A 12,721-nucleotide genomic window follows, 5' to 3' on the forward strand; every position below is an offset into this window, starting at 1 on the left:
CACGACTAACTTCCACTCGACAGAGACACCGAGAGCTAGCGTCCGCGACTAACTTCCACTCGACAGAGACGCCGAGAGCTAGCGTCCGCGACTAACTTCCACTCGACAGAGACGCCGAGAGCTAGCGTCCGCAACTAACTTCCACTCGACAGAGACGCCGAGAGCTAGCGTCCGCGACTAACTTCCACTCGACAGAGACGCCGAGAGCTAGCGTCCGCGACTAACTTCCACTCGACAGAGACGCCGAGAGCTAGCGTCCACGACTAACTTCCACTCGACAGAGACACCGAGAGCTAGCGTCCGCGACTAACTTCCACTCGACAGAGACCCCGAGAGCTAGCGTCCACGACTAACTTCCACTCGACAGAGACCCCGAGAGCTAGCGTCCGTGACTAACTTCCACTCGACAGAGACGCCGAGAGCTAGCGTCCGCGACTAACTTCCACTCGACAGAGACACGGAGAGCTAGCGTCCGCAACTAACTTCCACTCGACAGAGACCCCGAGAGCTAGCGTCCGCGACTAACTTCCACTCGACAGAGACGCCGAGAGCTAGCGTCCGCGACTAACTTCCACTCGACAGAGACGCCGAGAGCTAGCGTCCGCGACTAACTTCCACTCGACAGAGACGCCGAGAGCTAGCGTCCGCGACTAACTTCCACTCGACAGAGACGCCGAGAGCTAGCGTCCACGACTAACTTCCACTCGACAGAGACCCCGAGAGCTAGCGTCCGCGACTAACTTCCACTCGACAGAGACCCCGAGAGCTAGCGTCCACGACTAACTTCCACTCGACAGAGACGCCGAGAGCTAGCGTCCACGACTAACTTCCACTCGACAGAGACCCCGAGAGCTAGCGTCCGCGACTAACTTCCACTCGACAGAGACACTGAGAGCTAGCGTCCGCAACTAACTTCCACTCGACAGAGACCCCGAGAGCTAGCGTCCGCGACTAACTTCCACTCGACAGAGACGCCGAGAGCTAGCGTCCGCGACTAACTTCCACTCGACAGAGACGCCGAGAGCTAGCGTCCGCGACTAACTTCCACTCGACAGAGACGCCGAGAGCTAGCGTCCACGACTAACTTCCACTCGACAGAGACCCCGAGAGCTAGCGTCCGCGACTAACTTCCACTCGACAGAGACCCCGAGAGCTAGCGTCCACGACTAACTTCCACTCGACAGAGACCCCGAGAGCTAGCGTCCGCGACTAACTTCCACTCGACAGAGACACTGAGAGCTAGCGTCCGCAACTAACTTCCACTCGACAGAGACCCCGAGAGCTAGCGTCCGCGACTAACTTCCACTCGACAGAGACCCCGAGAGCTAGCGTCCACGACTAACTTCCACTCGACAGAGACCCCGAGAGCTAGCGTCCGCGACTAACTTCCACTCGACAGAGACGCCGAGAGCTAGCGTCCGCAACTAACTTCCACTCGACAGAGACCCCGAGAGCTAGCGTCCGCGACTAACTTCCACTCGACAGAGACGCCGAGAGCTAGCGTCCGCAACTAACTTCCACTCGACAGAGACGCCGAGAGCTAGCGTCCGCGACTAACTTCCACTCGACAGAGACGCCGAGAGCTAGCGTCCGCGACTAACTTCCACTCGACAGAGACGCCGAGAGCTAGCGTCCGCGACTAACTTCCACTCGACAGAGACCCTGAGAGACAGCGTCCGCGACTAACTTCCACTCGACAGAGACGCCGAGAGCTAGCGTCCGCGACTAACTTCCACTCGACAGAGACACTGAGAGCTAGCGTCCGCGACTAACTTCCACTCGACAGAGACACCGAGAGCTAGCGTCCGCGACTAACTTCCACTCGACAGAGACGCCGAGAGCTAGCGTCCGCGACTAACTTCCACTCGACAGAGACGCAGAGAGCTAGCGTCCACGACTAACTTCCACTCGACAGAGACGCAGAGAGCTAGCGTCCGTGACTAACTTCCACTCGACAGAGACGCAGAGAGCTAGCGTCCGTGACTAACTTCCACTCGACAGAGATGCCGCTCCTGCATGTCCTTTATATCCGCGAGGCTCGCGTGTATGGCGTTCCGATCGGTTCTTTAATATGACTTTGCAGCACGCACTCGTCTCAATGAACGTGACGTCTGCGTCTGCCGAACGTGACGTCTGCGTCTGCCACATCACTCGTTCGTCTGCCGAACGTCTCGTCTGCGTCTGCCACATCACTCGTTCGTCTGCCGAACGTCTCGTCTGCGTCTTCCGAACGTCTCGTCTGCGTTTGCCACATCACTCGTTCGTCTCGTCTGCGTCTGCTGGTTTCCAGCACATTCCACACACTTATTCGTTCTTTATTATTTTTCCCCACTTATCTTCAATTGTATTTTATTAGCAATTAAGTGATTTTACCTTGCTTATGTATAGCTTTTTATTCCAAATAGTAAATATTAATTTACACAAATGATCATGTTAAAATTTGTGTTTGCCATTGTTTCTTGTCAACATATCCACAGATAGCCTACTTATGAATAACTCATAAAAAAGCATGTATGTAGCCTACTATTCACCACTAGGAGTCTCTTGACCAATACAAAAGAACGTAGTTGTAAACATGTGGGCTGATTTAACTAACATATATAATATTTGTAATGTTTAATTTTAGAGTTGTAATATTTAGTTTTAGATTTTCGCCGAAGTTTGATTGACAGGCGGTCTGACAGTTATCATCAGAATTATACTTAAAAACAGATAGGTCTGCACCTCAGGAGAAATGCGAGCACAGTTCATTATTATTATTTAGCCTAAATGTCTTTGCTTATACTAATAATAATAATAATAATTAGCCTATAATTAATATTATCAGCCCAAGGCTATATTTAGCTAGATTGGCCCACAGCTTTTATCCCAGTTGCAGTGAGACTGTTGAACGAGCATTCCTCCTATTTATACCCAGCCCGCCACAACACACCACAATTCTCTCTATACACAACTTTAATAGTTGGGAATGCATTGCTGTACTATTTACTACATCTCACATATTGTTTATACGGACATTAATTGTTATGTCCCTGACGACTGGTGATATAACGGATTGCACTTTATCGACTTTTTATTGCACTTATAGCCTATTGTAGGATTATCTGATGTTATTTCGTTGTTATTTATAAGAATGACAAAAAATACAAATAAATAAAGAACAAACAATATTTAGAAGACGCTTTTATCCAAAAAAGGAACAAAGCAATTGGTCAAATGTCAGTCATAATAAAGGTTAGACAATAATAATACAGGGTTTTATTTGATTATCACAAACAAACACGAGATTTTGACGCATATCCAAGGGTTTGTGCGGAGTGGAGCGCGCACTGCATGGCACGGAGGCGCGGGCGCGAACACTTGTATTTTCCTATCAACAGTGGAAAGTAAACAACTTAAAATAGGCCTACTTAAAAAAAAAATTATGGTCATACAGAAAATAAAATAAAACAATCAGGCGCGCTTTCATGATCTCCGTGAACATGAGCGCGTCTCAAAAATGAACTGAAACAAAATAAAGCTTGAAATGTCCACTTTTAAACGAACAAATTCGAATCGAAAGCAAATACTGTCTGATTATGTAATCCGTGAACGGTGCATTTCTATAAAGGCGCATCTGCTTAACAGCGGAGATGGAGATGTGTTTGCAGCCGACACTGATTTACAAAATAGGCCTAGGCTACTTGTTTATTAATAAAAAAACAATTCAAATGCCTCGTAATTTTTTCAGACACATTTAGTATCATTAGCCTATAAACCACCTATAAATCACCTCTCTGTATGGTTCCAGAGATGGCTATTCTCATTCAGCACTGCGGGGAAAATAAATGTGGCATTAGAAAACCAGTAAAATAAAAAAAATAAAAAAATCCATATTAATTTGTGAATATTTTAAATGTTTAATACGGGTTATTAATCAGTGGGCACGATTTGTTAAACCGAGGGAACAGTTTGAGAATTCGTGAGAACGGTTTATAAACGGATTATATAAAAAATAAAAATAGTATTTTTCAATTCTATTCTTCTATTTAAAGGATCTACAGAAACAGTGGTTGTGCGATCGAGTTGTCTGTTTTCTAGTTTAGTGCTGTAGCCTATAGGCCTTTTAAAACTATAAAAAAAATTAAAAACACAATAACAACCCCAACAATAAGCTATAAAAATGAAATAGCCTATATCAATTTTGTTTCTTCATATTTCTATCTTTGTAGGGGCATTTGGCCCTCAAAATGTGGGTTAAACAAGAACACACACACACACACACACACACACACACACACACAATATCCTATATATAAATATCCTATAAATCACAGACGCAGACGTCACGTTATAAGGCAGACGCAAGTGAGACGAGTGCATGTTGCAAAGTCATATTAAAGAACCGATCGCAATCGCTGGCGCACTGCACTGAGCAGTGCTGAGTAGCGTGTGCAGTGCGTGTTAGAGAAAATTATAATAAATGACTTCACTGCCACACGTGAATGACGTGTAACGTCTGACTTGACACTTCACTGCTACGCGTGATTTACGTGACGTCAGCGTGACGTCTGCGTCACGTCTGCGTCTTAAAATGAATGGAATAAATAGCAGAATAAAAAAAAATCAAGACGTTGAGTGAGACGTTCATTGAGACGAGTGCGTGCTGCAAAGTCATATTAAAGAACCGATCGGAACGCCATACGCGCGTGGCGCTGATATCTGTCTCTCATTAGCACTCGCGCCTGCTTCACACCACAGTCATGATAAAAGCTCCACATCTAGCTCCTAAACTCTGGAATAGCCTTCCTGATATTGTTCGTTGCTCAGACTCGCTCTCCCAGTTTAAAACTAGACTAAAGACGCATCTCTTCAGCCAAGCATTCACATGATGCATCTCATACCTTTTATACTACAGTTAAATCAGATCAAATGCATTCATATTATGAACAACAGCTACGCTAATTATTTCCCATCTGCCTTTTTTGTTGTTATCTCGGGACGCCTGTCCAGCTGCAGTTATGTATCCGCCTCATGGAGACGTCAGATGCCCCAGCGCCTGTGATGAGACGACCCGACGCCGGCGATATGTTATGGCCTACATTAATACATGATTAACTAACTGTATTTTTCTATATACATTTCTGAAATGCATTTTCTGTTAAGCTGCTTTGAAACAATATGTATTGTGAAAAGCGCTATACAAATAAATTTGAATTTAATTTAATTGAATATTAGTGTGTTTGTCACTTCAGAAGGCTAGCACACGTTTCATGCTAATGTTTCAGAAGCTTCACTCAAGCTGGCGTCTCTCGCATACGTAAGTGTGTGTGTGTGTGTGTGTGTGTGTGTGTGAGTGTGTGTGTGTGTGTGTGTGTGTGTGTGTGTGTGTGTGCAGTGCGGCGAGGACAGGATCAGTATTCGGGGAGCGGACGGAGGGAACGTCACACTGAAGCGGTGGAACATCTGCACTGGGAGAAACACTGAATGCACAACACCCGGAGGAACTGTTCATCGCTCCACAACTGTTGGCGGAGGGTTTCGGCGTGTTTGTTCGCACCGCAGGAACTAGGAACGGTTCTAGTTCTACACTGTAAACAAATATTGTGCTTTTAACGGTAAAAGACCGTAAAAATGCTACAGTGAAAAACTGTTCATTGGTTAACAGAATATATATTCTGTGAAAACCTGTGATAGATCTAACCGTACATTAAATGTACGTTTACAGTAAAATACCGTTAACTTTACAGTTTATTCCACACATGAACTCAGTCAGCTGATGTCATCATTAGTTCTCCTGCCTGAAAAACTGCTAATTAGCAAATCCTGAGGAGGACTTGTACTTCCTGAACCCGGACTCTTCACCTCTGCTCATTTGACAAAGTAACAAAAAAAGTAAATTGAAAAAGTAATGCGTTACTTTACTAGTTACTTGAAAAAGTAATCTGATTACTTAACTCAAGTTACTTGTAATGAGTTCCACACACACACTCACACACACACACACACACACACACACACACACTGTCCGGAGCTCAGCCGATACTCACTTGCCGTAGCAGTCGCGGGCCTCTCTAGCGGACGCCATCTCCCAGCCATTGGGCCCCTGAGGCCCCTGAGCGGACCAGCTCCCGGCGCCCGCCGCACAGCTCGAGGCTTTGGTCCTGTGGCTGCACACACAAGAGCAACAGTCACACTCCAGTCCGGGGCAAGATTCAATACAGCCACACTTTACGTCAATGAGCATGAACATATCAAGTCGAGTCTCCTTCATCTATACAGCGCTGTACAGCACACAGTGTCCAGAGCAGCTTCACAGATCACAGGACATAATGCAGCGTTTCCAGAAGAGAACCGCATCAGTCCAGCTTAGCTCAGTGGTGCTTCATTCCTGTTGTAAAGAAGTTATTCATTTATACATTTATATTTATATATATATCCGCTCTGGAGTAAACTGTGATGTCATCGTCCAGTTCAGTTCTCATATACTGATCAATGCAGGAGATCAATAATATTGCTGAACATTAAATATTAAATGTTCCCAACTAAGCAAATGTCCCAAGTTTAAGCAATACAGATCGTATTAAAGCAGCATCACAGAAATTAACATGAAAATAACAGTCAAATGTTGAAAAGTTCAATTACGAAACTAGTTCTGTAGAGTCTTTTACACCTGCAAATGAAGTGGTTTCATAATCGACAGTTATTGAACTGAATCAACACTGAACTGAATTGAATCAGCACTGAACTGAACTGAATCAACACTGAACTGAACTGAATCAACACTGAACTGAACTGAATCAGCACTGAACTGAACTGAATCAGCACTGAACTGAACTGAATCAGCACTGAACTGAATCAGCACTGAACTGAACTGAATCAACACTGAACTGAACTGAATCAACACTGAACTGAATTGAATCAGCACTGAACTGAACTGAATCAACCCTGAACTGAACTGAATCAGCACTGAACTGAACTGAATCAGCACTGAACTGAACTGAATCAACACTGAACTGAACTGAATTAACACTGAACTGAATTGAATCAGCACTGAACTGAACTGAATCAACACTGAACTGAACCGAATCAACACTGAACTGAACTGAATCAACACTGAACTGAATCAACACTGAACTGAATCAACACTGAACTGAATCAACATTGAAGTGAATCTTCATTGAAGTGAATCAACATTGAACTGAATCCCTGAATCTAAACTGAGCTGAATAATGACACTGTCTTCTGTAGAGTTGAATGTTGATTCAAGTGTGTTCGTTCATATTCAGGGCTCATGTGTAGGCTATGCTTAATTAGTGTTTACAGAGTTTGACAATATCCTTTATTTATCTTAATATCACTGTCTAATGCATTAAGCCATGTTAGCGAATAAATAAATCAAATAAAAGTTGTAAAGTTGTTGTATAAAAAGTGAGGCTGTTCTGCAAACGTGTATGAAAGAATAAGTGCAACTATGCATTAATGCACAAGCACATATTTACTGTAAATGTTCTCGAGTTTTGCTACTCTTTTACCTTCATATATCTCTATGATTGCAGATATGAAACTGAGCATGTACAGCACACATGCGTTACTGTGCAGGATCTTCTCCTCGCTGAAGCTGTCAGCCGATAACAGCCGGACTTCATCGATGCCAGTGATTTAATTATATTTATTATGTAATGCAGTCATGCGTGTGAAGATGGCCACGCTTCAGTCTCGCCTCCAAGTGCCGTGAAATCTTCCTTAAGCCGAGCGTTCCCTGGACATCCACAGATCAGTCGAGTTGTGCAGATTACTGGATGTGTGTGTGACTCACTGTGTTAGTGTGGAGCTCCAGGGCTTCATTTACAATAAAAGTGCAAAATCTAAACAGCATAAACACATCTGCAGATGTAGAGCAGACATCGACTCGACTGAGTCCCACAGTACAAGCTCATGTCTAAAGCCTTCACAAACATTGATATGTTCTGAATAGGGCTGGGAAGAGCATTAAATATTCCCATAACTACAGCCACACACACACACACACACACACACACACACACACGCTACTTTTAAAGATGTATTGTCTATAATGATATCCTCATAAAGCAGCAGACAAAGTCTGTCTCTGTGTGTGTGTGTGTGTGTGTGTGTGTGTGTCTGTGTCTGTGTGTGTGTGTGTCTGTGTGTGTGTGTGTGTGTGTGTGTCTGTGTCTGTGTGTGTGTGTGTGTGTGTGTGTGTGTCTGTGTAATATCAGGGACAAAATTATAACTATGCAACCGTCTAATACAGTATCGCATCAGGAAGTGCATTGTAGTCTCCCTGAGGGAAAATTTGATTCATTCGTTGCTATAGGAGAGGAAGAATTTTGCAAACTCGTCAAATCATCTAAATCGACAACGTGCATGTTAGACCCTATACCGACTAAGCTGCTGAAAGAGATGCTTCCAGATGTCATAGATCCTCTTCTTAATATCAGTAATTCATCTTTGTCTCTAGGATACGTACCAAAAACCTTTAAGCTAGCTATGATTAAACCGCTTGTTAAAAAACAGCAACTTGATCCTACAAAACTAGTCAATTACAGGCCGATCTCTAATCTGCCATTTCTGTCAAAGATATTAGAAAAAGCAGTATCCTCACAACTGTGTTCCTTTCTTGAAAGAAATGATATCTGCGAGGATTTTCAGTCCGGATTTAGACCGTACCATAGTACCGAGACAGCTCTCGTTAGAGTCACACATGATTTGCTCTTATCATCCGATCGTGGTTGTATCTCTCTATTAGTATTACTGGATCTTAGTGCTGCATTTGACACCATTGACCACAACATCCTTTTAAATAGACTCGAACATTATGTTGGCATTAGTGGAATTGCACTAGCATGGTTTAAATCATACTTATCTGACCGTTATCAGTTTGTAGCAGTAAATGAAGAGATGTCTTATCAATCACAAGTTCAGTATGGCGTACCACAAGGCTCAGTACTAGGACCGCTGCTGTTCACTCTGTATATGCTACCATTAGGAGATATCATTAGGAAACATGGAATTAGCTTTCACTGTTATGCCGACGATACTCAGCTGTATATTTCTTCAAAACCTAACGAAACCTACCAATTCACAAAATTAACGGAATGCATAGCGGATATAAAAAATTGGATGACTAGTAATTTCCTACTACTAAATTCAGAAAAAACAGAGATTCTAATTATTGGACAAAAAACTTCCACACGTAATAACCTAGAGTACTGTCTAACACTTGATGGCTGCTCTGTTAAGTCTTCGTCGTCGGTTAGGAACCTGGGTGTGCTCTTTGATACCAATCTTTCATTTGAAAGTCATGTGTCTAGTATCTGTAAAACCGCTTTCTTCCATCTTAAAAATATATCTAAATTACGTCATATGCTCTCAATGAATAATGCAGAACAATTAGTTAATGCGTTTATGACCTCAAGGCTAGATTATTGTAATGCTCTACTGGGTGGTTGCCCTGCACGCTTAATAAACAAACTACAGCGAGTTCAAAACGCAGCCGCTCGAGTTCTTACCAGAACCAGGAAGTATGACCATATTAGCCCCGTTCTGTCAACACTGCATTGGCTGCCTATTAAACATCGTATAAATTTTAAAATATTGCTGATCACTTACAAAGCACTAAATGGTTTAGCTCCGCAGTACTTGAGCGAGCTCTTAACTTATTATAGTCCTTCACGTCTACTGCGATCTCAAAATTCCGGCCAGTTAATAATACCTAGAATATCAAAATCGACTGCTGGCGGTAGATCCTTTTCCTACTTAGCACCAAAACTTTGGAACAGTCTTCCTACCATTGTCTGGGAAGCAGACACACTCTGTCAGTTCAAATCTAGACTAAAAACACATCTCTTCGGCCTAGCATACACATAACACATTATAGACTTATAATTAGGCTGCATAGTTTAGAACAGCCGGGACCGGGAACACTTCCCGTAAATCCTGATGTACTTGGTACATCATAAGAAGGACGGCGTCTACGCTAATATTAGTCTCTCTGTCTATCCCGAGGTTTACCGCTGTCCACCGGAACCAGGCCGTATCCAGATCTGATGAAGGACCAGCGCCAGGACACGACGACGACGCCGCTGACCTGAAGTGTCAACCAGTCTCTCCTCCTCTCCACTCCGACTTCAAACAACCGGAACTGGACAAATACTCTGATTCATTCTGAACTTCATACACTGTTCACTCATTGGCCAGAGGAGAACTGGCCCCCGACTGAGCCTGGGTTCTCCCAAGGTTTTTTTCTCCATTCTGTCACCTGATGGAGTTTTGGTTCCTTGCCGCTGTTGCCTTGCCTTCTGGCTTGCTTAGTTGGGGACATTCAATATTCAACAATATTATAGATCTGCCTTAAAGGTGGACGATGATGAAATTGTTTTTTTTGTATTATTTTCATGTTATCACTGTGAAGCTGCTTTGATACAATCTGTATTGTAAAAAGCGCTATATAAATAAAGATGACTTGACTTGACTTGTGTGTGTGTCTGTGTGTCTGTCTGTCTGTGTGTGTGTGTGTGTGTGTGTGTGTCTGTGTCTGTGTGTGTGTGTGTGTGTGTCTGTCTGTCTGTCTGTGTGTGTGTGTGTGTGTGTGTGTTTGTGTGTGTGTCTGTGTGTGTGTGTGCGTGCGTGTGTGTGTGTGTGTGTGTGTCTGTCTGTCTGTGTGTGTGTGTGTGTGTGTGTGTGTCTGTGTGTGTGTGTGTGTGTGTGTGTGTGTGAGTGTCTGTGTGTGTCTGTGTGTGTGTGTGTGTGTGTGTGTGTGTGTGTGTGTGTCTGTCTGTGTGTGTCTGTCTGTGTGTGTGTGTGTGTGTGTGTGTGTGTGTGTGTGTGTGTGTGTGTGTCTGTCTGTGTGTGTGTGTGTGTGTGTGTGTGTGTGTTAATTGGGCGTCTGGGCGTAATTAATTTATTTTATAAATAAACCCACTGACCCCGTGTCGTACAGTAATATACAGTAATATACAGTAATATACAGGTTGTTGAGATCTTTATTATAAAGCATTGTGTCAACATCTCGCTTATATAAAGCATTTCTCTGAAAGTAACGTCATTCAGCAGCAAAAAAGCAAAGCCAGCAAAATATGGAATGAATTAAACATAGGAAAATGTTTTGACAGTTCAGCCAAAAAATTATACAACTATAACGAGATCAAACTAACTAAATGCGTGTGCAAGTGTTGGGTTTGTGTAGAATATATATCAGATGTTAATGCAAGTTCTGCAGAAATCACTGAAGAACACCGGCAGGCCCCGGGAAGCCCAGTTTTAGGACTATATATATATATAGACCAAATATTTGCACTGTGACTTTATTCTCATGATAATTACGCACATTTTCTCACCAAATTATCAACACAGAGCTGGTGTGAGCTTTTCTTTAAAGGGCCGGTTCCTCTTACTGACTTCATGCTCAGGTCGTGTGGATTATACAGTTATAATTATTACTTTCTTGGCAAGGAAAATACTAGAGTTGGGGCACTCGGACTCGGACTTGTCACGCACTCGGATGAATTTGTACTCGGACTTGACACGGACTCGAGACATTTTAGACTCGGAAAAATTTCCGAGTCCAGTCGAGTCCGGGCACTGGAGGACACAATATTATTCAAAAACGAAATGAAACGACGTTGTTTCAGCGTTGAGCATTGTAGCCAATCACAGTTAAGTGCATAAACACAGTGGCAAATCAGAGGCGTTTTAGAGTCAGCATGCGAAGAATTCGCTCAAAATGTATGTTCAGAATCAGCACGAGCTTTATCCTTTCGCAAATCCCCTCATAAAAGACAAAGTCTCTCAGACGCAATATAAATAAGATATTCACTGTGTGGACAACTTCAGTCAGTGTTTATGACGAGAGCTTTAGGGAGAGTGCCGAACGCGGTAAACTTAAAGGAGCGCTATTGACAATCTAAATAGTTAATTTTTTTTCATACTTCTAATCTAGAGGACCAGTGGTTACGTTCACACTGTAAATTATAAAGAGTGATAACTGCATTTAAATGTGGGGTTGAATCCACTTAATTTTTGTCCTTTGAGTCATGAAATTGCGATGATTTGACACATAGCAACATAAGAAACTTGATAACCATAGCACCATTTTGGCATCTAATAATGTTGTCATTTTTGTTACATTTACACTTTAGTCATAAGTTTACATACACCTTGCAGAATCTCCAAAATGTAATGTTTAATAAGACGGATCATACACACATTGTTTCTATTTAGTAGCCTACTGCACTGAAAAATATTTTTCACATAACAGATGTTTAATAGCCTAAATAAAATACAAACACAAAATAAAGACAGATTACATATTACATATTAATATTGTGTCATTACCTGAATGATCCACAACTTTTTTTCTTTCTTTTTGTAATGGTTGTTCATGAGGAAAAGTCCTCCAGCTCCTTACATTCTTTGCTTTTCCAGCATCTTCTGCATATTTGACTCCTTACTAGCAGTGACTATGATTGTAAGATCCATATTTCCACACTGGTGACAACTGCGGGACTCATACACAACTATTACAAACCCTGCAAACATTTAGTGATGCACAAGAAGGAAGCATCCGTTAAGAGCCAAGGGGTGTAAACTTTTGAACTGGATCATTGGTGTAAATTGTTCTTATTTGTTTAAAAATGCATTCATTAATTTAGTCCAACCCTTCAGAGGATAAAGGGTCTTTGTGAAAGGTCAATTTCAAATCATTTAAATCTTTGTG

At 42.8% G+C, this 12,721-nt stretch overlaps 1 protein-coding gene across 3 annotated transcripts in view; it reads right to left on the reverse strand.

Moving 5' to 3' along the window:
* The window catches only part of LOC307001918 (FERM and PDZ domain-containing protein 4-like), a 96,361-nt gene that overhangs the window by 51,329 nt on the left and 32,311 nt on the right, over positions 1 to 12,721 (reverse strand). For all 3 annotated transcript variants that reach the window (XM_079618992.1, XM_079618991.1, XM_079618993.1), the window contains exon 2: positions 6,030 to 6,149. In XM_079618992.1, the coding sequence (XP_079475118.1) occupies positions 6,030 to 6,149 (120 nt within the window). The remainder of the gene's footprint in view (positions 1 to 6,029; positions 6,150 to 12,721) is intronic.

This window comes from Phoxinus phoxinus (genome assembly GCF_949152265.1).
Source record: "Phoxinus phoxinus genome assembly, chromosome: 7".
In the NCBI taxonomy this organism is placed as follows: domain Eukaryota; kingdom Metazoa; phylum Chordata; class Actinopteri; order Cypriniformes; family Leuciscidae; genus Phoxinus; species Phoxinus phoxinus.